General features: G+C 38.6%; 1 protein-coding gene across 11 annotated transcripts in view; it reads right to left on the bottom strand.

Annotated features, from left to right (window-relative positions):
* The window catches only part of CADPS2 (calcium dependent secretion activator 2), a 708,547-nt gene that overhangs the window by 22,561 nt on the left and 660,365 nt on the right, over positions 1 to 25,621 (bottom strand). For 9 of the 11 annotated variants that reach the window (XM_078153999.1, XM_020966379.2, XM_020966375.2 and 6 more), the window contains one exon: positions 18,792 to 18,899. The exons of the other annotated variants lie outside the window; for them this stretch is intronic. In XM_078153999.1, coding sequence (XP_078010125.1) covers positions 18,792 to 18,899 — 108 coding nt within the window. The remainder of the gene's footprint in view (positions 1 to 18,791; positions 18,900 to 25,621) is intronic. 11 annotated transcript variants of the gene reach the window in all.

Here is a 25,621-nt window from a genome sequence, read left to right as displayed (position 1 = left end):
ACCAAGGTAATTATTAACTATGACCAACCATTTTGATAAGGTGCTTTACATTTGTTTTTAAAACCCAGTTACTAACTGTTCCTTAGCATATCACTTTGAAATTATCTATTATCACTTCCATTCTGCATATGGTATGTGGAAATACATGCCTGAAGTGATCTATAAGAAGTCTTTCCTGATTCCTACCTCCCCACCCCCACCCTCTGCTAGTGCCCATCCACCCTCTCCCAGCTATCCATATTTATCTTATATTTATTGTGTATACAGGTATATGTGTGCATGCTATCTTTCTCCAATAGAATGTAAGCTTCTCAAGAACAGGAACTATTTTATTTTTAAAATTTGTATCTCTACCACCTACCACAATGCCTGGGCACATAGTAAAAGCTTCAAAACTACTACTGATTGATGCGGAAAAAAAATTCAAGATTTTAAATTCCTCAGCCTGCTTCTAATTCTATTAAGTTTTGCTCTGGGATATGATTTCTACATAGGATATTCCAAATGTCTTTTTATTGCATCTCATAAGCAGTCTACATTCTAAAACATAAACTAGGAGTTCTACTTCAAGCATAAGAAACTTCCATGAATAGAAGCCAGGTAACAGTCAGGAATGACCAGCAAAAAAAAAAATCTAGGGAGTGGTGTCATCTCAAATCAAAGGTAAACACAATTAGCAATGTCAGGATCTTTTTCCCCCTTAGCAAGCAAGTATGATATTGGTATATGTAAACAGGAATATAGCTGGTCTTATTATTACCAAATCCTACCAAAGTGCCGTGTCTTATTGCAGACTCTAAACCTAAAGAATGATGGAAAAAACTTTGTACAGGTTCAAAGGACAGGCACAAAGATGATTAAAGGGTTGGGAAATAGGACCTATGAGCAAAAGATTATTTAGCCTGGAGAAGACAAGCATGACAGTTGTCTTAATAATAGTCTTCAAGTATAGGAAGGGCTATTATAGACAGGATGTTGACTGCCTGTTTTTGGTATCTATTGGGCGAATAAGAGGAAATACTCCTTAAAACCGCAGAGGATTTAAGTTAGATATGAGAAGGAACTTTCTAAAGGATTGTTAAACATTAGGATGGGACGACTGAAATCCTTTCTTTCTACTAGTCTTTAAAATGTGATCTGAGATAATTTAGGGAAGACAGAACCTTGTCTTAAGATTGACCTAGACTATTTGGAAAGTGATACTCAGTAAGCCTAAAAGTGGGCCTGGAATCTTGTTATGAGAGTACTAAGAGTGTACTGCTAATGCACTTGATAAATGTTTTTTAGCCAGAATGATACAACAGAGCGATAGATTCAGAGTCTGAGGAATGCAGTACAAATCCCATCTTTGCCAGCTGCAAATCTCGGTGATTGTAGGTAAGTCACTTAAATATACTTATGTATATATATTTATGTATGTATACATAGGGGCAGCTAGGTAGGGCAGCAGGTAGTGGAAACGGGAACGTTCATCCTCATGAGTTCAAATTTGGCTTCAGACACTAGCTGTGTGACTCTGGGCAAGTCGCTAAACTGTTTGCCTCATCCGTAAAATAAGGTGGAGAAGGAAATGGCAAACTACTCTAGTATCTCTGCCAAGAAAACCCCTAAATGGGGTCAGAAAGAGTTGGGACATGACTGAAATGACTCAAAACCAACAACACACATACACACACATATATATGTATAGGTATACATGCATGCATATCTTGCATGTGTATATATTTTATTTATATACATGCATAATACACATATACACATATGTAAATATATATACACATACATACGTTTCTATATATATTGGACTGGGACAATATCTCAGCATGGTGAAAAGGCTGCCAGTACTGATGTAGCTACTTGCAGTGTGCACTGGGTCCCTGAGTAAGCAGAGAATCACCTCAGGATACAATGGGAAAGAAGGTTCAAAAACTTTGCAGTTGGGTAGTTGGAGGAGAATAAAGTAATAACTAGGAGAGTTCTCTGAGGACATCATGCCGGCCAACTGATAGTCATGGACTGACATCACTGGTCTCAGGGGAGGTCATTCCTCTATCCTCCCAGGCTTCTCCATGAGTAAATCAATAATGGCCAGTTACAGTGAAGGCATGCAAATGCAGGGAAGAAAATGTTGGACTCCACATGCTGGAGTTACAGTATTTCCAGACCATTTAAAAACAGCAAGAAGCATGAAATCATTACCAAATCTCATCTGGCAGGCTTAATATGTCCTTTAAAACCATTCTAATAGTTTTTTCCCCCTTAAATGAGTGTCTTTTCCAAAACCAATTGTAGGTCAAAAATATTTTACTTTTTGCCTTTTCAAGATTGTAAAATGTCATTTTCAAAATACCAACAGTTCCTGCCTTGCTGTGTATCTATATTTGTGTGTGGAAAGGGGAGGGGGAGAGGGACAGGGGGAAGGAGATGTAAGAGAAATATAGCCTTATATTTTTACATTTGATGTTTAGAAAAATGTTTTATTGAAAATTAAACGGTTTTTCACTTCTCACTTGTGTTTTGTCAAAAAAAACTCATCAAAGTGAAAAAAGTTTCAGTGATGAATTTTTTTTTTGTCTTCCAATTGAATCCAAATGCTCGGCTCAGTTTGCATGTGTGGCATGCACTTTTTAAAACAAATTCTGAGCACAATTAAAGGTGAGTTAAGGCTCTGGTGGAAATCTAAATAGCATTAGCAAATGTGAGCACTGCTCAGCTTTTGAATTGCTTTTCTACTTCTCAGTTCTTTTAAATGGTTTTCTATGGCAGGAACATTTTTCTTAATTAGTCACAGCTAATTAGTGTTCTGGCATAGACAAGTAATCAGAAATGTCAGAGCTGCAAGGCTACATCTCCCTAATCCTTTGATAATAATTTAGCCTCCTGGGAGGGCCCCAAGCTGCGGTAAGTAGTGACTGACAATAAGGCAAAATTAGGTGGGCAGCAGACCATTAGGATAGAAAAATAAAAAGCACTACCAAACCCTGCTGAGCACCATCAGGCCGCTAACTACCCTGCCAGATGAGGTGCCTGTTTAAGCCTGTGTTGTTAATTAGCTGATTCTACCAGACCTGCCACATATGTCCAGGTGCATCATGCAAAAGATGTGTATTTCTGGGTAGATGCCAAATGACAATTGTGTTCCATGATCACATTTCAAGAACCCAAGGAAGAAGTCCACATATTTCTTGAAGATTCTTTTGAATTATCAAAGAAATAAGATCAACAAGCTACAATACATTTTCTTGTTGAGTTTCTTTTTAGGTAATTAGGCACGCTCGTCTCAAGTTTCTCCAATTTTAATTCATCAACAGATTTGGATTCAGACGAAGGCCTTTACCCTCTCCCCACCTCGTCTCAACTTGCCAAAGCCGTTTGAGCACACACGGGAGATTAAAAGTAGACCTTTTTGTAAATTTTTACACTTACAAATAATAATATCCAAAATAGGGATTATTAACTAAAATGAAGTAGACATCTGTAACTTGAGAGCCAACAAAGTTCTAAAAAAGAGGTTTGAAATATTCAGGGGAAAATGTTGCTAAATATTCCATGCTACATTAATATTATTTACTAAATTAGACTAAGACAAGGTAGAGAGCAAATTTCATTATGACCAAAGCACCATGTTTAAAAAAGGCCAGGTTTTATTTCTACACGAGGCCAAAAATAACTAGTAAAATTAAGCCCATTTCATTTACTAAGCAGAAACACTTACAATTCACGTGGAGAGAACTTTTCGAAAGTGGTATGCAAAGCAAACAGCTAAATGGCTAATTCAGCATTCTGTGATGAGTGACTGAGACATGACTAGTCAACGTACATAAAGTATATAAAAAAAATGAATCAGGGCAGAACTACATATCTATCTTTTAGCACACAATGGGGTACAGTCCACAACATAACAATCTTTAGAAATAAATTACCTCAAATAGGCTCAAGTACATCATTGAACTTATATCATCTATCCTTTTCTATGGATGGAAGAGGAAAATAATGGTTATGGCATGGGAATGTGATTAGCATTCAATTTTGAGTGTTGATATTATAACCATCAGGATGGAGCAATCAGGCTCTTTTGACAGGAAAAATGAAAAGGAAACATCATGGTTGGGCATGACAGGGCAACTGTTAATGATTTCTATTTGAACACCTCAAATACAGAAACAAAACAAAACAAAAAATACAAGACGTTATGGGAAGACAGGATGGTTTGTGCTATAGAGAATAACTGCCCGGATTTTGGAGAGGCAGAGAGTATTTCTTAAAGGAAAACTGTTAAAGCATTGCATTGTTGGCAGCAGTGTGGGTGGGGGAAAATGTGCTTATCCCTAAACAGCTTTCAGTTGTGAAAATAGCATTTTCTAAGAGATGAAATAGGAAAGGGCATCTCTTAAATGTAAACAGTCAATACCTGGACCATTCTACTTGTTTCCTTCCATGTTAATGTTTCCCATCTTCTAAGTAAGGGAGAAAATACTTACACGGAGAAACTTATCAAAGTAAATGACATACAAACACAGACTGGATTCAGTCCAGAAAGAAATTCTTCTATCCACTTGGAGATTATTTGAGCAACTTTGTATGAGAGTCCTTGAAAAAGGTTCTGTTGCTATTATTGTTTCACTGAAATGTTCAGTTATAAGGTTTGTGTTTTCTATTTCCTTCACAACTTCACTGGACCTGTGTGTAGCTCCTGCAATGAAGTGTATCCATCTTACGCTTATCATTTATTAAGTACTTCCCATGTGCTTGGCACTACACTAGTTTTGGGGGATAACCTCCAAATAAACAATCCCTGCCCTCAGGGTCCTTAAATTAAGTTGGCTAATATTAATTTAACAACTTTGAAAACTGAAAGCGGTATATTTGAAAAACTTTAAACTTCTTGATAAAAAGACTCTACTTATATGGATAGGCTCTTACTAAGAAGGACTAACTGATTTTTATTTCAGATGACTGATATTCCCTTTTAGATATTAACACATAGTAATCTCACTCAATTAACTGCTTTTTCCTTGGAATTTTAAGCTCTGATGTAATTGGTCTTAATACATTCAATATTAAGGTAGAGTAAGAGATTTTAAAAGCAAAAGAGATCATTCCTTTTTTTTCCCAGGAAAATGACTTTATCTAAAGAGCCAAAAGTGTTGGAAAGTGTCTGTGTCCTTAGAAGAGATAATTTACCATGGCCAGGTTCAATAGAGGAAAACAAAATTTTATTTCTATATCAATGGGCATCAGTGGCAGAGAGCATGAGTGAAATTGATTGCTTGTTTTTTTTTTAATCTAGTATTTCTTAAAGAATCTTAAAAGTATTTGGAGTCAAGAAAGCCCAACTGGCTTGGTAATCACTATTCATTTTAACTTTAAAAAAATAATTAACCATATGAGGGAGAAATTTTTTTTTTCTAGCAGTTACGTACACTGACCCATCTTTTGTGATTTAAAATGTTCTTAGGAACAACGTGATCTGTAAGAAGATGGTGGGCCTTTATAATATGATTATATTTTTTTTTCTTCCTTAAGAACAAAAACTTGAGTCTTAATATGAATAAACTAACTTGAACACCAAAACATATGGGAGTTGATTTGAAACACTAATGTAAAAATTTTGAGTGCTACTTCCTTTTCCTTACTAGAAGAAGGAAGAGATAAGTGTTTATGAAGATAAAGTTTCATTCTGAGAAACACATTCACTTAGTATCTGTTCATTTGGTTCCTTTTCTTAATGTAACATTAAAAACAGATACTGAACTCAATTATAACATTTGAATTCAATTTCATTCAAAAGGTTCCTTCCATCAAGAGAAGATTTGCTTTAAAAAAAATCAGGTTTATTTTTTCCCCAAGAAAGTTTATGAGAAATTAAACCTTTACCAAACATAGATTAGGGGAATATAACTGATTAACTATCATTTAAAGAATTACTTTTAATTTTACATGACATAACAATATTAAAAAAACCCTAGAACAAATGAAACTTCTTAACAATTAAATATTTAATCATTTTTATAACACAAGAGAATGTTTAATCTGCATGATTTACCAATTAAATGCTGCACCCTGATGGGTCTTTGCAACAAGAAGATATAAGGAGATTGTTTTAAAGGGATTCAACAGTCAAAAACCAAAGCCCTACTTATACACAAAGCTTCTGAGAGTATGCGTGGCTAGAAATGATTCTTGAAAACGGATGGTTGATATTTCCTCTGTGTTTTATGCAATCCAAAATTTCCTCTGTGTTTTCTATTCCCTGGACTGAGTTTTCTGTTTTTAGCTCCACAGAAGCTGCTTCTTAGGATGAGAATTTTGGCTTCTGTAATATTATCACTTTCCAGTCTGGAAGAATGTTTAAGTTTTAGAGGAATATATTTAGTCAGTATCCTGACACATGAGCACACAGAGCTTACTGAATACGCTTGAAAGTCCGAGTGAGCCCTGCCTGGAGATTCAGATCAGGAAAGGTTGTCACGGTAGGTACTAGTCTCACTAACATCAAACAAGGGACTCACAAAAAAAAAAAAAGTGAGAGTCAAGAATTTTAAGATTTATCTATTATGTCACATTGGTGGGGCCAGGTGAGCTAATCGTAACCCACCTGAACACCATCAAACTTCCTGCAGACAAGGAAGATTTATTTCACAGAAGAGAGAAAGATCGAGGCTAGTGAAAGTGTCAAGGAGGTCCAAATATCTCTTTTGGAGGTCTTCCTTTGGGGTTAGCCACAGCGTGGTACATAGGGAGGAGTGCTGGGTTGGAGTCCCAGCTCTGTTATTTACTTTCTGTGTGATCACAACCTCTCTGGGCCTCAGTTCCTCATCTGCAGAATGACTAGAAGATCTCCAAGGTCCCTGCCAGCTTGAAATAGAGAAGCCTTATGAATAGGGATATGTAACTTGGACAGGGTATGATGATGCTTAGGGAATGAATCAATGACCACATAATGGGCCCACCAGAATCTAGCATCTCTTTTTCCAGTTTTACTGGATATAGTGCATGATTTCATAAACCTCCTTACTATTAATTACTGTCCAAAAAACTTCTCCTTGGCCGTTACATCCTTCTAAATTAAGAATGTAAGCTCCTAGAGGGAAGGGACTCTCTTACTTGCTTATATCTGCATCTCCAGTGTTTAGTACATTGTCTGGAGCATGGTAAAGGTTAAATATGTGCTTTTCCATTTGTGGACAACTCTGCCTCTTTTACAGATATGAAGCATGGAATCATCATTCTCCACCCAAGAGGAAAGTTTTATATAATTGCATTTGAGTCCTAGGTTACACATGCATTTCCAGCAGACCTGCACAACTCGGCAGTAGGTAGGGGCCAAAATTAAAATAGGCTACCCTTCTTTGGGCCACAGATAGATTAGACTACAGACAGACTGACGATGGTAGGTTGCCGGGGGTCACCTGATAAACGGGAGAATGCGAAGTCCTTTGGTAGCCTGGGCCATACGTTGTGCAAATCTGATTTACAGTATTCCCAATACTAGGAGTACCCTCCCCCATCACTTCACCATCCCTTAAGCTCAACTCAAATGTCACCTTTTCCATGAAGCACGCCCTAATATTTACATCTGTCAGTCAAAACATTCTCCCTACCTCAGAGTACATCTAGCATTTTGCTTTGGATATCTCTAATGAACATATGGGAGGCAGCTAAGTGGCACAGTGGATGGAGTGCCAGATCTAGAATTAGAAAGACCTGAGTTCAAATCCAGCCTTAGACACTTACTAGCTGTGGGACCCTGGGCAAGTCAGTTAACCCTATTTGCCTCAGTTTCCTCATCTGTAAAATGAGCTGGAGAAGGAAATGGAAAATCATTCCAGTATCCTGGCCATCAAAACCCTGAATGGGGTCACCAAAGTGTTGGACACGACTGGAAAAACGACTAAACAAAACCAACAACATGTAGTATTGTCTTAAAACAAGTTGTTCATTAGGTAAATTGCTAAGTATTTGCTGCATAAAGGAATAATCCCTCGGAATCTGAAAACTCCATTCAAAGGTTTTTCACATTAGCACTGAGTAGGAGTGTGAAGCAGTTCTGCCTCAATCTCTGGGTACAGAACCACATGGGGACATAAAATGTCTCATGCCACAGTATTTTTCTTACATGTTAACATCTGCGGAATCTCCTTTCTGCTTCTTTTCCCACTGATTCCGTGTATGTGTGTGTGTGTGTGTGTGTGTGTGTGTGTGTGTGTGTTTATGTATCTTGCTTTCAGACAGCCATCATATTATAACACAAGACCTGGCACACTAAGACTCATGATCTATCCAATCTAATATTACATTTCTGACAATGAGACAAAGACTTATAGGATGGCTTCTTAGGATCATTTACTTTTCTTTGGGGGGGGGTGAGGCAATTGGAGTTAAGTGACTTGCCCAGGGTCACACACCTAGTAAGTCAAGTGTCTGAGGTTGGATTTGAACTCAGGTCCTCCTGACTCCAAGGCCAGAGCTCTATTCACAGCGCCACCTAGCGGCCCCAGATCATTTACTTTATAGACATTGTCATTTTTTTTTTTTTACCTCTCTGGCATTTGTTAATATTCACTCTATCCCTCTAGATAAACCACTCTTTCTGAGTTTTTATTCCTCTCTTTCAGATTCATCCTTCTTGGTCTCCTTTGTGGGTTCATCAGGTACCCTATTCTCTATTCATGGATGGATTCCATTTTGGGTCCTCTATTCTTCGCTCTCTTTGACTTCATCAGACCCCATAGATTTAGCCATTATCTCTATGCAGAAGACTCCTAAATCTGTTTATCCAACCCTCCTCACTCACCTAGGCTCTAGGCCAGTATGTCTAATTGCCAATCTGATATCTGTACCTAGATGTTTCATAGGCATCTGTTTCAACATATTCAAAACTGAACTTATTATCTCTCTTTTCCTTTAAACCCATCCCTCCTCCTGATTTCTCTGTTTCTGCTGAGGTCACCATCATTCTTCCAGTCAACCAGACTGGAAACCTATGAATCAGCTTCAACTCTCTACTTTCCCTCCCTGCCCACGTTTAATTGACCACCATATCTTGCTGAGTCTACCTCTTCCACATCTCTTCCACTCATCCACTTGTCTCTCCTCATACCACAACTACACTGGTCCAGGCCCTGATTCCCTTTGGACAAGACCTCTGAAATAGTCTTCTTATTGGTGTCCTTGTATCTAGTCTCTTCCTTCTATAATCATGCTCCTACCCAGCTGTCAAAGTGACATTTCTGAAGCAGAGATTTGATATGCTGCTTCTCTGTCTGAAGCCTTTGGTCAGTCAGTCAACAATTCTTTATTAAGCACTTACTCTGTGCCAGGCACTGTAATAACATTTAGGATTAAGTACAAACTCTGTTGGTATTGAAGGCCCTTCTCAATCTGGCTCCTGCTGAAGGCTGATGATAACGACTCCCCACACTCGATCTGTGTCCTGGTCAGGTTGATTCACTTGCCTTTCCCTGTACATAGCCTCTGCTTTTGTGCAGACTGTCTCCACGTATTGAATGCCTTCCATCTTCACCTCTACTTCTTGGCATCTCGGACTCCCTCCTGATCTCAGCTCAGCCACCACCTCCCAGAAGAGACCTTTCCTTATTCCCCTATTTTTTAGTTGTCCCCGTCCGATCATGGTATATTTATTTTTTGTGTATCCTGTATTTATCTGTGAATATGTTATATCGAACCCTTCCCCCACTCCTGGCACAATGTAAGCTCTGTGAGGGTAGGAATGGTCTCACTTTTGTATTTGTATCCCTGTCACAGAGCACAGTACCTGACACAGAGGAAGTGCTTAATTAATGTTTTGATTAGTTGAATCATATTTATAGGAATAATGAGCAGCGAGGTGATGCAGTGGATAGCATGCTGGGCCTGCAATCAGGAAGACTCATCTTCATGAGTTCAAAGCCGGTCTCAGACTCTAACTAGCTGTGTGACCTTGGGCAAGACACTTCATCCTGTTTGCCTCAGTTTCCTCATCTGTAAAATGAGCTGGAGAAGGAAATGGCAAACCACTCCAGTATCTTTGCCAAGAAAAAAATCCCAAATCGGGTCAAGAAGAGTCTGAAACAACTGAACAAGATAAGAATCATAATCATAGTATCATAGATAAAGAGCTGAAAGTGACCTCAGAAATGCTATCAAATAGACTCATTTTACAGATTAGGAAATGAGGCCCAAAGAAGTTAAATAACATATTTATGATCATCACATAGTTAGTGACAGACGCTGGATCTGAACTCAGGTTGCATGACTAGGTTCAGTGTGCTGTCTCAATAAGATATACAGGGTTTGAATGACTGCTCAGTTATTGGCTTAGCCAGAACTAGAACCAGATTTCTTGGGTGCAGTCCAGGGCTTTTCCACTGCATCACCAACTGCCATAGCAGATTTTGTGGGAGCATGGCTATCCTCTGTGAATGCCAACTTCAAAAGATTACCTGGTTTAGCCTGTCTGCCAAGATGGTTTGGCAGGGATGTGGCTGCTATATGTGCTACAGCTTCTTGAAGCCACAGGTGAACATCAAAGGTGGATGAGCAGCCTTGAAAAAGGGTTCAGCAAGTCCTCACACCAGAGGTGCTAGCCCTCCCTGAACAATCCATACAATGCCTACCTCACAGGATTATTTGTGAGAAGATCACCTTGTGAACTCTGAAATGCTATAATCTCCATTTTAGTTATCTATGGGTGGGAAATGAATGGTCTTCTAGTGAGAGTGAAGGATAAGTGATGTACAGTCCTGAGTGCTTCACTGGTGCTCATGCAAGTTGAAAAGATATGGAGGAACGTGACTAGCACAATGAGTGGACCCATCATGAAGGACTTCTGGGAAGATATATGCAAGAATTACACAGAAAGCTCTAAGGCATTAGGAGAGACACCATTTCCAAGACTGATCACATGTGGAGTACAGTGTCCAGTGCTGGGTGCCCCTGTTGACAAGACTGAGACCATCCAGTATGGGAAACAGGATAGTGATGGGTCTTGAGTCCACGTCACATAAGGATCAACGGAAGTCACTGTAGGATGTTTAGCCTAGAGAAAACTCAAGGGGAACATGCTGAATGTGTTCAAGTTGAAGGGCTCTCATTTGGAAGAAGGCTTAGATAGTTTTTCTTGGCCACAAAGGGCAGAACTAATACCAGTGGCTGTAAGTTACAAGGGGGTAAATTTAGGCTTGGTGTCAGATAAAAAATTTCCTGATGATGAGAGCTGCCCCTAAGTGGCATGGGCTGGCTGGAGGAGAGGTGGGTTCCTTCTCCTTGTAGGCCTTCAAGAAGACACTGTATGATTACTGGCCGGGGACCCGAAAGCCAGATTCTTTTCCTATGTGGGGTGGACTCAATGGCCTCGATGGCTGTTGAGGCCCTTCTAGCTCTCAAATTCTGTGATTCTTTGTTTTGCAACCTTCACTAATGGGGGGTGTATCTACATTGGTAAAGTTTAAGGATCTTAAAAAAAAGGTGAACTGTTATCATTATCTGTGTACATGTCAAATCAACAAGAAGTGAACAAGATTTTACTGAGGGCTTACCCTGTGCCAGGCATTGGGCTAAGTGCTGGGGATACAAAGAGACGACCTATTTCTTTACCAGACCGTAAGCTCTATGAGGGCTGGGATACTGTCTTATTCAAACTCGTATCTCCCTTAGAACAGAGATAACATAGTACTCTGAACACAATAGGCACTTAGTAAATGAACTGAACTGAATAACTCATCAGATCCATCATTTATATCCCCTTTTTAGCCTTTACCACTCATTGAGGTAAAGCAGTACTTCCTCTCACTAATTCTAAATCAAACTCTTTTGAGCTTGCAAGGGGGTGTCTCCTATTGCTAAGACACTGAGATTTGGTAAACATGTCTATACTTCATCTAATAATAATAAAAGCTAGCATTTATGTAGTACTTTAAGGGTTGCAAAGCACTTTACAAATCTCTCATTTTATTCTCACTACAACTCTGGAAGGTAGGTGCTACTGTTATCTCTATTTTATAGACAGAGAAAATTAGGCAGAGAGAGGTTAAGTGAATCGCCCGGGCTCATACAGTTACTGAGTGTCTGAGGTCGGATTTGAACTAAGACTTCAAAGCCTGGGCTGCTAGGTGGCACAGCAGATAAAACTCTATATCTGGAGCCAGGAAGATCTGAGTTCAAATCCAGCCTCAGACACTAACTAGCCGTGGGACCCTGGTCAAATCACTCACACTTCTGACTGCCTCAGATAACGGATGACTGTTGAGAGGATAAAATGAGATATTTATAAAGTGCTTCACAAACCTCAAAGTGCTATATAAATGACAGCTATAATAACAATAACAACGATAACGATAATGATAAACCCATTTACGTCTTAGATAATTTTATATACTTTACACATATCTCTCCCCAACTTTTCAGACTAAGTCCTAATCTTTTAATTAATTAATTATTATTTAACAAGGCAGGTCTTTTACCCCCATTGACCATATTAGCTGCCCTGAGGCAGCATGGTGTATTGGGAAGGTTGCTGAATTTTGAACGAAAAGATCTCACTCTGTGGCTTAATTCCTGTGTGACCTAGGGCAAGCCACCTCATTTCTCTGGGTCTCTACTCCTCAGCTAATTTCTAAGATCCTTTCTGGTTCTAAAATCTATGCTCTCCTTTCCTTCCATTTTTGTTTTTGTTTGAAGAACAATGACAAGAACTGCCCTTGACCCAGGTGTTCACACACCTAAAGTCCCTTTGACCATGGTCACTGCCAGGGTTTCCTTGCAGCTACCACAGCTCCAAGCTGAAGTTCTTTGCGCCTTTAGTACCTCCAGCCTCTGGTAAGAATTAGAGACTGGAGATTCCAGCAGGCAATGCTCTCTTTGTACCAGCATTGCTCAGTACATGTAGCACCCGGCACGTGATCAGTACTTAATCCATACCTGGTGATTGACTTTAGTGGTGTAGTAAGTATAATATGTGGTGTATGCCTCACACACTATCCCTGAGAACAACGTGAGAGTCCTTGGAGCAGTGGAGATGAAATTCCTGTTAGAATATTGGAACTAGAGGAGGTAGAAGATCCTGAAAATGGCAGAAGTTAAAAAAAAAAATTAAGGCTTTGGCCCTGAGTAAATAAAGAAAACTATTGGGGCACCTGAATCCCGCTCTTGCCGTAGCTACTGCTAAGGGCCCTGTCTGGGGCACAGAAAGACAACCTTAAACAGAGTTTCCCAAGATAGTGATCTTTGGCATAAGCTGCTTTAAACTTTAGTGGGAGGAACTACTCATTCTTCAAAAGGTGTTATTGGTGAGAAGTATCCCACTTTCCATGACCCCATTTGGAGTTTTCTTGGCAAAGATACTGGAGTGGTTCGCCATTTCCTTCTCTAGCTCCTTTCACAAATGATGAAACTGAGGCAAACAGGGTTAACTGACTTGCCCAGGGTCACACACCTAGTAAGTGTCTGAGGCCATATTTAAACTCAGGAAGAGGAGTCGTCCCGGCTCCAGGCCCAGAACTCTATCCACTGTGCCACCTAGCTGCCACAGTTTTAATATTTACATTCATATTTACTAGACAAAAGGCTATACTTCTGGCTTTCCACAAGACTTTGTCTACCATTCCATAGAACTCTCTTTACCCTGAAAGCTCACTCCACACCCTGGGCTACTTCTCGCACTGGAAGCACCCTCCATTCCTTCAGCCTCTTCCCAAAACCTCCATTTTAAGGAGGAGGCCCAGGCCAGCAAGGCCTTCACTCCTCTCTAGGCTGCATTCCTGACTGACCACAGGACTTTCTCCAAGGTGAACCCAGCCAAGTACCTTTATCTGCTCCCCACCATTTTCAGCTCACTTTTATGTGGTATCTTCCCATATTAGAATGGGGGCTTCATGAGGGTAGAGACTATCTTTTATTTCTGCTTGAATTTGTATTCCCAGCACTTAGCCTGGTAAGGCTAAGCAAATGCTTTTTAACTTGGGTTGATCTGCCCTGTGTGTTTTCTGCGGCAAATTTCAGAGGACCCTGACAGCTTGAGGGGCCCAGATCCAGTATAAGGTTGCTCGGTGCTGAGTTAGTCCCACAATTGGCCAGAACACTCAAATGAAACTCCAGGCAGTGGCCAGACTACAGCCAACGATCCATCATTTTAGCATTATAAGTAGGCTCTCGGTTATGAAGGAATTTCATCTCAGGCAACTACTGTTTCCAAGGAAGGTTCCAGACAGCATTGTGCTGTGGAAAGAGCAATGGAATGAGAGTCAGGAATCCTGAATCTTGCCTTTATCGCTGACTACCTGTACGATCTCGGGCAAGTCTCTGGATCTCTTTCGCCATCAGTAAAAAGAGGATTGCACTTGATGGTTTCTAAGGTACATTACAGCTCAAAATTCTATAAGCTCATACAGAGGATACGGCCTCTTGAGTGAAAAAAAAAAGGTTTACTCATTAAAATATAATGCAATGTGTATATTATTATAGGAAATACAAGGATAAACCTTAACAATAAACATAATGTTGGTATAACTAGCCAGGATGAATGCTTGCCTCATAAATTTATTACATAAAGCTTTTTTTCCCCGCTTCCCGATTCCGAGTTCAGCACTCTAACTACTGTGGTACTTAGCTGCCTCAGGTAAAATAGAGAATAACCAGGCCTTACCATCTTCCCTATGATTAAGGTCCTCCATGCCCTCAAGACTCCCTGTACTATTTTAAGACATACAGATACAGCCTAAAGACTCCTGGACCTTTCCATCCACCCCTTAAGACTTCAGGACGTTTCCATCTATCTTGCATCTGAACCTTCTTTTATATGTTGAATCTTGCCAATTACGGTGTGAGTTCCTTGAGAGCAAAGTTTGTCTCTCCTTTATATGTATATCTCTAGTACTTAGTGCTTGGCATATAATATGTGGTTAATAAATGTTCACTCATTCATTCATTCTTTTATCTGTTCAAACTATACATATTGGTTTAAGGAATCTAAGATACTCCATACTTCTAGCACAAATGAAGAATTAGGGTAAGGGAAACTCTGAAACAAAATTGAATAAATTAGCCCTATTTTCATGCTAAAATATTTCATAAAATAGTTTTGATACATATGTTCATATTTGATATTTTAAGGGTAAAAATATCACCCGCATTGGCATTTTGTTATGGGACTCATAGTTACCTCATATGGAACACCAAAGTTCCATGGAATATGGTTTGGAAATAGGTGATCACAGAGATTAAGAAACATTGTAATTTAAAGTGTTTTGTGTTTTTTTTAAATCCTATTTGGCAAGTGATGTTAGCAACACTCAGGCAGGGAAGTTGCATAGACCTATTTTCTGACCTATTCAAGAAATACCTTAATTGGTATAACAAAGATTTTCCAAATGACAGAGTAAAATTCTTCCCTTCAATCTTTTATTAGCAATAGGCTAAGGTGGTAAATAGTGCACAAATTCATTATTTTCATTTGTTTTCTGATACTTTATAAATACTACTTTAAGATGTAATCGAATGGATTTCCAATAATTAAATAAAATCTTCCAGTTATAATCTATTGCTTCAGATATATATATCCCATGTTATCTTTCAACACCTACTTGAAAAACCTCTCATTTACTTACTTGTGAACGAGACAAATTTGACATTGGCTAATTAGGGGCTCTAAGTTCTCTCTCATACATGTTTTCCTTGCTAACACATGTAACACCTAAAAGACCAGGTTTTACTACATCTACCTATCTATCTATCTATCTATCTATCTATCTATCTATCTATCTATCTATCTATCTAATCTATCTACACATATAGCTAGTTATAGATGTATCTATATATGTGTATGTATATATGTACATGCATCTTAATTATTAATTGTTAATTATTAAATGTGTTAATTATTAAAAAGACCTGATACCTTGAAAATATTAAGACGTTTAAGAAAAAAGGCCTGTATTTTATGACTATGAGTATAATTTGTAGCATGGAGTGGTGTTGTACATGCAGTAGACTGGTATTGGAGGTAGTGTTTAGAAAGGGTTCCTGGAAAAGTCCCATTTTAACAGTGAAATAACAATTGCACATGACAGCCATATCAGATGCTAAGTCTCCAAAAAGATGCTAACATCTTAACCATGAAGGTTTAAAGGTCCTGTCACTTTCATGTCTCATTCTATCTCCCTAGTTCCACTTTAATTAGTGAGCTCTAGTCTCCCCATAAGAAGCCTCATGAATGAAGGAGGACAGCAGACCCCATGATAATCTAATGCCCTGTTATGAATTGGTATGATGCCAAAAGGGGTTCGAAATGTTTTACAAATCAGTCACAGGGAAAAAAAAAAGAAGTAATTCTGCACACAATGTATTCGTATTCATTCTCTCTCCCAAACTAAGCTACCTCGTGTGAGACACAGAACGCATGCTGCAGTTGGACTTCCAGAGAAGAAACATAGCCAGAATAACAGCAGCTCAACTTTCTCTCTGTACAATATATAAAAAAAAAATCAGCACATGCAAAAAAAAGGAGAAGAAGCCTTAGAAAAAAGCCATCTGCTTGGAGGCTGAGAGCGCTTCCAAACTGACGCAGAAGTTGTTAACATGGTTTTAGTACTCTGAAAAAGTACCAGCTGAATGGATGGTAATTTTTCTACCCCTGCGGGGTATCAGAGCTTATATGAAATCATTCTTTTCACACATATTACCATTTAGCTTATTAAAACAGATGATACTTTTATTGTAAAGTGGCCCGGGTAGAATCTAGAAATGTAAAAAAGGGAGAGAGGAGTTTCATCATGACCACCCAGTCTGATAAACGACAAACAGGGACATGACAGACTGTGGCAGAGACAGTGATGTTCCTGGACCTTCTGGAACCACCATAGCTGAAGTGTCACCAGGAAGCCCGTGAATTGCTGTTATGAAAACATTTGCAGTGACTTGCATAATTAAAAGAAACTGCCAGGAAAGCTTTCCTAAAATACAGAGGGGATGTACACAGATAAATACACTTCAAAGGGAATATTACATTTCAGACTTACTAACAGACTGGATTATGCTAAACTGTATCAAACATTCACCAGTCCTTCCTTCCAACAGGCTCTTATATAATTAGAATGACTGACAGCATTGTAATTTAAATGGACTGCTCTCTTAGTCTAAGTTGCAGATTCACTCTGAGGGAAATCTGATGACCATGAGACCTCAAACCACAATCCTCTATTTTAGAGAGCTGGCATGTTTAGTCTCAAACTGCAGTGCACATATAATTATAATGTTATATCTTCAAGCCCACATCAACACGGTTTAAAAAAGAGATATATTAAAGCTTTCTATAGTCATACGGAAAAATGTTCTAAATCACTATTATAGAAATGCAAATCAAAATAACTTTGAGGTGCCACATCACACCTATCAGATTAACTAAAGTGACAAAACAAGAAAATAATAAATGCTGGAGAAGATGTGGGAAAATTGGAACACTAATGCATTGTTGGTGGAATTGTGAAATGATCCAACCATTCTGGAGAGCAATTTGGAACCATGCCCAAAGGGCTAAAAAATATGCATGCCCTTTGATCTAGCACTACCACTTCTAGGTCTGAAACCCAAAGAGATCATAAAAATGGGAAAAGGACCCAAATGTACAAAAATATTTATAGCAGCTCTTTTGTCATGGCCAAGAATTGGAAATTGAGGGGATGTCCACCAATTGGGGAATGGCTGAACAAGTTGTGGTATGTGAATGTAATGGAATACTATTGTACTGTAAGAAATGATGAGCAGCTGGACTTCAGAAAAACCTGGAAAGACTTATTATATGTACCGATGCTGACTGAAGTGAGCAGAACCAGGAGAACATTGTACACAGTAACAGTCACGTTATGTGATGACTAACTTTGATAGACTTTTCTTTTCTTATCAATGCAAGGATCTAAGACAACTCCAAAAGACTCATGATGCAAAATGCTGTCCATATCCAGAAAAAGGACCACGGAGTCTGAGTGCAGATGGAAGCATATTATTTGCTCTCTACTTCTTTTTTTGTTTCTTCTTTCTTATGGTTTCTCCTGTTGGTTCTAATTATTCTTTACAACATTACTAATGTGAAAATAGGTTTAACATGAATATATATGTTGAGCCTATATCAATTTACATGCTGTCATGGGGTGGGGGGAGAGAAGAGATGAGGAGAAAATCTGGAACTTAAAATCTTATGGAAGAATGTTGAAAACTAAAATAAATTAATTTCATATATATATATGTATATTCACATGCTTTTATCCATCTATCTATCCATCCATCCATCTATCCAATATCTATCATTTATCATCTATCTATCTGTCTATCTATTCCACTGAAAGTAGAATGGCAGCATTTTGGTTACTTCTTTGTATCCTGTTTCTTTGTTTAGTCAATGAATGGGATATTTATCTTTTAAAAATCTTAAAAAGAAATGGAATCCATTCAAATAAGATTCTGTTTGTGGAATGCCATAACAAAAACAAAGGGTGGGTAGAATGAAATGACAATGTATGCAACGGTATAGTACTCTGCTCATTAAAATTAATCTTAGAATGCTTTTTGACCCTCTCAATCTAACAGTGACAACATTCATGCAGACAACGTAGCCAGTGAAGGTTTCTATCAACAACTGAATGAACTCTAAAAGGAAAAATTTTCAATGCATGTGCAGAAACAGAAAAGATCACCAGAAAAAAACCCAAACTATTCTGATCTGCATAAAAAACACCATCAAATTGCAACTTAGACCTTTGTTCCCAATACCAACATGCCTTGCAAGAGTAGTTACTTACATCAAACAACTTTTCTATATACATTTCCTCATTGACCTTTTCTCGAAGGATATCCTGGTTTTGCCGGACAAACATGATATAGGCATCAGATAAATCCATCCCTGGTTTCTATTAGGAGAGAATTGATATATGGAGAGGAAAGGGGAAAGAGAAAACCAGAAAGAAAATCCATTAGTCATTGTTCAGAGTTGGTATAAAGTAGCTCCCACTTATATAGAGATTTTGAGCTAGAAGGGCCCTTAGGTCATCTGGCCCAACTCCCTCATTGGTGCACGAAAGCTTATTTGACCTCAACCTTGGCAAATAATTGCTTATATTCTACAAGTTACATTTGTAAAAGGGCTAAGAATCTAAGCCAAGGTGAGCATTTCTGGCAATTTACCATGTATATCTAAGAGGTAAAATACATGTTTCCCTCTTTAGGAAAATAATCAGAAACTCATGAGAGAGGCAAAGCAACATGGTGGGCAGAACGAAAACATACCGGTCTTGGAGGCAGGAGACTTGGATTAGAATCCTGGCTCTGAAATGTATTACATATGTGACTACTGGCAGACTTCATCAGCTGTGAACCTCATTTCTTCAACTATAAAATGTGAGTTATATTACTTCTTGTACCATCTCAGAAGGTGGTTGTCATTAAAACAAATGGAGGTCAATGAACATGATGTACAGGCATATACAAGCATGACAGGTCAGTTAAGTGCTCAGACATTTAAAACTATCTGCATACTATGAGCACTCCCTAACTATAACCACAATTTACTTTTCATTATCCTAGTGGAGATTATCTACCAACAAGGTGGTAGAATTTATGTGTTATGGAAAACTAGGCTTGGTTTTCTTTCTGGGTGACCCAGAATGTTATTGGCCACCTCCTTCAATGGCTAAGTGTATTTAAGTAATACAAACTTATCATGTAAGTCTAAATAATACATAATTAGAAAGAAAATATTATGCAAATTAAAAAAGGAACTCTTAATGCATTCTGAAGCTCAGTATAAATGATTTTTGGATTATCCATCCATAGGAAACAGTTTGGTGAAGTGGAAGGAGTATCTCACTTGGAGTCAGAAGACTTGGATTTAAGTTTTAGATCACATGACATTTGTCAGAGTTTGTATACCGCGTTCTAAGTCTTCCTAGTTGTAGTCTGCAGACAGGCAAACCAACAAGTAGAATGGATGAAGCCTGATTCTGCCTGGTTGTCAATGAATCACTTCCCTTCCCAACTCATCCCTAGTCTTTTAAAACCACAGAATCTTGGGTTTGTATGGTCAGAAGGGACTTTAGACATCATCTGATCCAATCTTTTCATCTTATAGTCAAGGACAATTCTCTAGCCTCATGATAACTTGCCTTAGTGAATTCCAACTTAGTTTGACATAATCTATTTTGTAATCTACTTAGTTAATTTAGTTGACTAAGGTTTGGTGTTAACAAAGACAAGATAGCAATCATCATCACTGCCATTCATTCATTCACATAGTGTTTCAAGGTAATCAAAGCTCTTGTCTTATAACACCATACCAAGGTAGTGTTTTATTAGTCCCATTTTACAGATGAAAAAACTGAGACTAGGAAAGATTAGGTGACTTGTCCATAGTCACATAGTTTGTAAATATCTGAGGATGAACTTGAACCCTAGCCTGTTGACTCCATGCTGCCTCCCCATATAGGCTTGGTTGTTTTGCTTCAGTCCAGACCTGCAGACAGCACTCATAAACTTAATAAGTTGTGTTTCTAAATGAATATTATTGGCCAGAAGAGGGACCAATATAGAAGGGGGAAAGAATTAGATTAAACATCACACCAGCTGTTAGAACAATTCGAAACTTATTCTCTACTGTTGATTAGTCAATGGTACCATCTATAGGTCAAAGCTAGTATATTCTTTAATAAAAGACTTTAAAATCCATCCTTTCTTTTGTATATTTAATATATTTCCAAACATTTTAACACAAAACTGGGGCACACGTTAGGAGAATGTGACTTGTTCAACTAAAGGTTATTTGAAAGGCTGGGTTGTTTTTTGTTTGTTTTTTTTTTGCTTTTGTAACAAAGATGTTTGAGCAAGGCTAAAAGCTTTATTACTTAACTGCCTGAAGCTGAACAAACATTGTGCAAACTTAAGAGCCCTTAAAAACACAACACTCAAAGGAGCCTTACAAGGATCACTTATTAATATCAAAGAATGATGCACAGACATTTTGCTACTGGTATTTCTTGAAGAGCATGTTATCTATAATGCTGGTTACATTTCAAATATAATGGAGGCTTTTACTAAGTCAATTCTTGAATTTATTTTTGCCCTCCAAAGTCCAGAAACATCTGAACACATACATATCTTCTTCAAGGACATGATTTTTAATGGAAAATTTTATCCCCATTGATAGGGTGGATAAAGAGGTGGCCTTGGAGACAAGGAGACCTGAGCGTATGTCCTCTCTGACATTTACTGGCTGTGTACTGGCTGCATGCCTACTCTAGTATCTTTGCCAGGAGAATCCCAAATGGGGTCATGAAGAGTCAGATGTGACTTAAAAATGACTGAACAACAACATGACCCTGGGCAACTCACTTACCCTCTCAATGCTCTTTGAGAATCTCTAAGACTAACTTGCCCAGGAAGTGCCAACCTGCATCAGTAAAAGGAGTTTTCTTGTCTGGAGTTACCTATACCAATGAAATCACGGCTCTAGTTCTTATCCCTATCTGCTCTAGGAGAAAAGTCAAGAGAATTTTTTGTTACGGTCAGCATCTTAAGGTTAACTAGCACTTAGGACAATGAGAAATTCTCAAGTACTAGGATTCTCTCAGGAACTCTCAAGTGCCGAAGACTGAAAAGTGAGGAAGTCCCAAAGGCATCAAATAGCCCAGGAACTAAAGTAACAGGCAGGGGCTCCTTAGCCAGAACAATGGTGTGAACTCATGCTAGGCTCATGATAAGCAAAATACTCTATAGACAAGATGTGAGAGCTGTTGCATGGATACAAATTAAATTGAGATTTAAAAGCAAGGGCAATTCAAGTCTTCCCACCTCTAAAGTTTTTATTTTATTGTCATTCAAAGAAACAAGTCCTTTAATCCAGTCAATCATTTGACCCCGTCAGCCAAGAAACTGTTGAATTACAGCAGGGAAGATTGCCAGAAAGTGACAGTATACAATAGATTTAAAAAGTAGCCTACTCAGTTAGGAAAAAAATGAATGCATTCACCAGGATTTGGATTTCTAGATCAGATACAGGAATAAGGGGCTTGGAGCTAGGGCTAGGGTGCACATAATGAAAGTTAGGAAGGTTATATTTCAACACAGACTTATGGCTGTGTTAAAGAGTTCTTTAAGATGAAACTGGAGGGAGAAACAAACTGGACACACACACAAACACACACACACACAAACATACCCACCCCACAAATATTTGCTAGTGATTCCCCTTCCTCAACCGCCCAATTGTTTTGTATTTATATTGCATGTATTTTGTTCTTATCCATACTCATATTGCCCCGTGTGTGTGTGTGTGTGTGTGTGTGTGTGTGTGTGTGTTAAATTAAATGAACTGAGGAAACCAAATGTTCAATCTTCCAGGCACACTGATTTACTAAGCAACGCATGGCAATTGCCCAACAAACCAGGATCAGACATCCTCAGTTTAGGCTGGACTCCAAATATAGGAGGAGACAGACTTTTTATACATTAAAAACAATCAAATAAGGTCAATTAATCAAAAGGAAAAAAATACATTAGGTCATCTGATTTTTAACTGGATGAAAGATTAGGGACTTTCCAAGCTGGGAGGGGGAGAGTGAACAGGTGCAATTCACTGAATTCAGAAAAGGAGATGTCCCACTCCCTCCTAGTGTCTATAAACAATCAAAGGAATATGGAAACAATAACTGATTAATTGGCATGGGGTCAGTTTTCAGATAAGACATACAGGTTGCTTGAGATGTACAATTGTGAGAAGGCTCCTTGCATCAGTCTTTGAGTCTGACTGGGTTTCTGATCGTATTACCTAGGTCTTTGGTTAAGGGTCTCTAAATAGCATGTAGGGGTGGTCTGGCTTCCCAGCCATGCAAGGCTGGGTTCAAACAAGGCAGTAACTTTTTCTCCCACTTCCCACAATTTAATAAAGTTTTCTCACAGAAAAGAAGTTGGACTAGATCCATAATTGAATAGAAAGGGAACTACATTAGATCCAGAATTGAGTCACAAGATGAAGTCAGTGTGGTACACTCAATTCCTATTACCACTTGCTGTCCTAATTCCCCCAATTCTCTCACTGCTAAGCCCTTTATTTTAAAAAGGGGTAAGTTCTTCCTATTTTTATTGGAAGAATATCAATATAGAGGTCCAATAATTCACAGGGGACACTGGCCAAGAAAAACAGGTATCATGATGGTGCGGATCATATATACATATGTGTGTGTGCGTGCGTGCATATGTGTGTGCATGTGTGTGTATACCACATAGTTGTACAGGGTATGGATAACTGAGTAAACTAGAGAGCCTAATCCAAGGATATAAATGTATTTAGCCTTACCAGTATCAGTGAAGACCTAATGGGATGGTAATTCCACGCTAAAATAATGCAATGGAAGGTTTTATCTTATTCAGAAGAGAAAGATTAGATAAAGGGGACAGAAGTGTAGAAGTATACATAAATGGTACTGTATATTTCTCGAAAGGAAATCCAGAGAGAGAAGGGGAGCTGTATGATAGAGAGCATAAGCAAAATGGAAGACATTTGGTTGAGATCAACAGAGGGAGAAGCAGAAACGATACCATCATCGACATATATTACACACCACAAGAACAGAAGGAGGAAATGGATGATGTGTTTGGGAAACATCACAAACTTAGCACTAAAATATGACAATGATAGGGTGCTATATGGACATCTTGTGGCAGTCTCTCCCTATGTTAAAAGTAAAGCAGTTTATAAATTCATGACTTGTCTTGATAATTCTGCCCTTCAGGAATTGAAAGGATAAGAGGAATTTCTCTTTTAGACTTGATTTTGATAAGTAAGCAGGCTCTTCCATCTCTGTGCCATTTCACAAAACAGGCCACTCTCCATGCCTGTAATGAACTCTGACTCCTCATCTTTGCTAATAGAATACCTAGCTTCCTCTAGATCAGCTCAGTTCTGCTCAATGGCTAACTCCAACTGCGCTAGACCTGTCCTGATTCACTTGGCTGCTAGTGGTTCCCCTTCCCCAACTTCCCAATTACTTTGTATTTACATGGCATGCATTTTGTTTCTTACCCATATTCACCTTGGTCCTTGTCCCCTCCCACCTTTTTGTTTCCTTCTGCAACAGAATTCAAGCTGCTTAAGGACAGGAACCATTTTACTTTTGTCTACCTTAGCACACAGTAGGAACTTGCCTACCATACAGTAGGAACTTAATAAAGGCATATTGATTCAGAACTTCCCTTAGTGCCTGGGGCCTTCTTACCCTAGAATATACCTCTACTCTGGTCCCCTTCTCCCACTGGTGATTCCTTTCAGGGCCAAACTTTTGAGGAGGCCCCTTTGCCCACTATTCTTTATTCTCCTCTAGACTCTGCTTCTGACTCTCTGGACTCTTCCCCCACATCCCCATGTAGACACCTGTCCTCCTGCCCCCCAACATTTTTTCAGTTCTCTTTAATGTGCTGTCTTCTATTACAATGAAAGTTCATTGAAGCTAGGGACTGTCATTCTTTTTGTATCCCTAGAGCATAGAACAGTGCAGCTATATATTAAGTGCTTAATAAATGCTTGTTGCCTATCTGCCTGAACTGAACTGAACTGAATTTGCTGCTGAAGAATCAATGATGGTAACCTTGGGAGGGGGTGACTATGCCAATTTAGAGTTTGTGATGGTTGAGAAACAATGCTGGGCACAGTCTGACATACATCCTAGATTTTTGGAGAGTAGATTCCAAAGACCTGAGCAAAAAAATAGGTAGGATTCCATGGCTAAAGTTATACTTATCAAAAGAGTAGAAACATTCTCAAGAATGGAATTCTGATGGCAAAAATGGAATTGGTTCCATTGGAAAGTGGATAAAAAGGGGAAATTATCTAAAGGGCTTAACTAGGCTAAATCACTGATCAACTAAGATTTTTTAAAAGATCCATAAAATATTTTCCATAACTTTACATTTATAATCTATATCAAATTGCTTGCCATCTGAAGGAGTGGGGAGAAGAGGGAGGGAATTTGGAACTCAAAATTTTTTTAAATGGATGTTAAAATTTTTTTACATGCAATTGAGAATAAATTAAACAACAATTAAAAAAAACCCACAAAGATCCATAGAGCAGATGTAAACAAAGGCAGGGAAGTGGGGATGGCATAGCCCTCTCAGAAAAGTATCAGGAATGTTAAACCTGGGAATGAACTGAGAGTTGTTATTAATGCCAAGGACAACAAAAAAGGGATTGTTTGTTTTTTTAAGGGTCAAGAGGAAGATGAAATGGGGTATAGGACCATTCACAGGTCTTGATGGAATAACAGTATAACACTGAAAGATGGCCCAGCTACTCCCTAAGTCTTCTTTCACTTCAATTTTCTTTATCAAGGAAAATAATCTTCAGAGAGGAAGTAGAGAACAAAACATGCTTGGCAGGAAATTAAAATAAGTGGAGATAATACCTGTCTTCTCTAAATCGGTTCAAATGAGCACACCTGAACACTGGAGCATGTGATTGCTAAGATGCAAGTTATAGAGATTGGGTGAGGACTCAAGACAAATGTCCTGATTTTCAGAAAATGGAAAGAAGATGAATTCTTCTAACTATAGGCTGTTGAACTTGACTTTGATTCTTGGCAAAGTT

This window comes from Phascolarctos cinereus, unplaced genomic scaffold (genome assembly GCF_003287225.1).
Source record: "Phascolarctos cinereus isolate Bilbo 61053 unplaced genomic scaffold, phaCin_HiC Scaffold_1;HRSCAF=81, whole genome shotgun sequence".
In the NCBI taxonomy this organism is placed as follows: domain Eukaryota; kingdom Metazoa; phylum Chordata; class Mammalia; order Diprotodontia; family Phascolarctidae; genus Phascolarctos; species Phascolarctos cinereus.
Note: the sequence above shows the minus strand (reverse complement) of the source record. Positions and strands in the feature narration are given on the sequence as shown.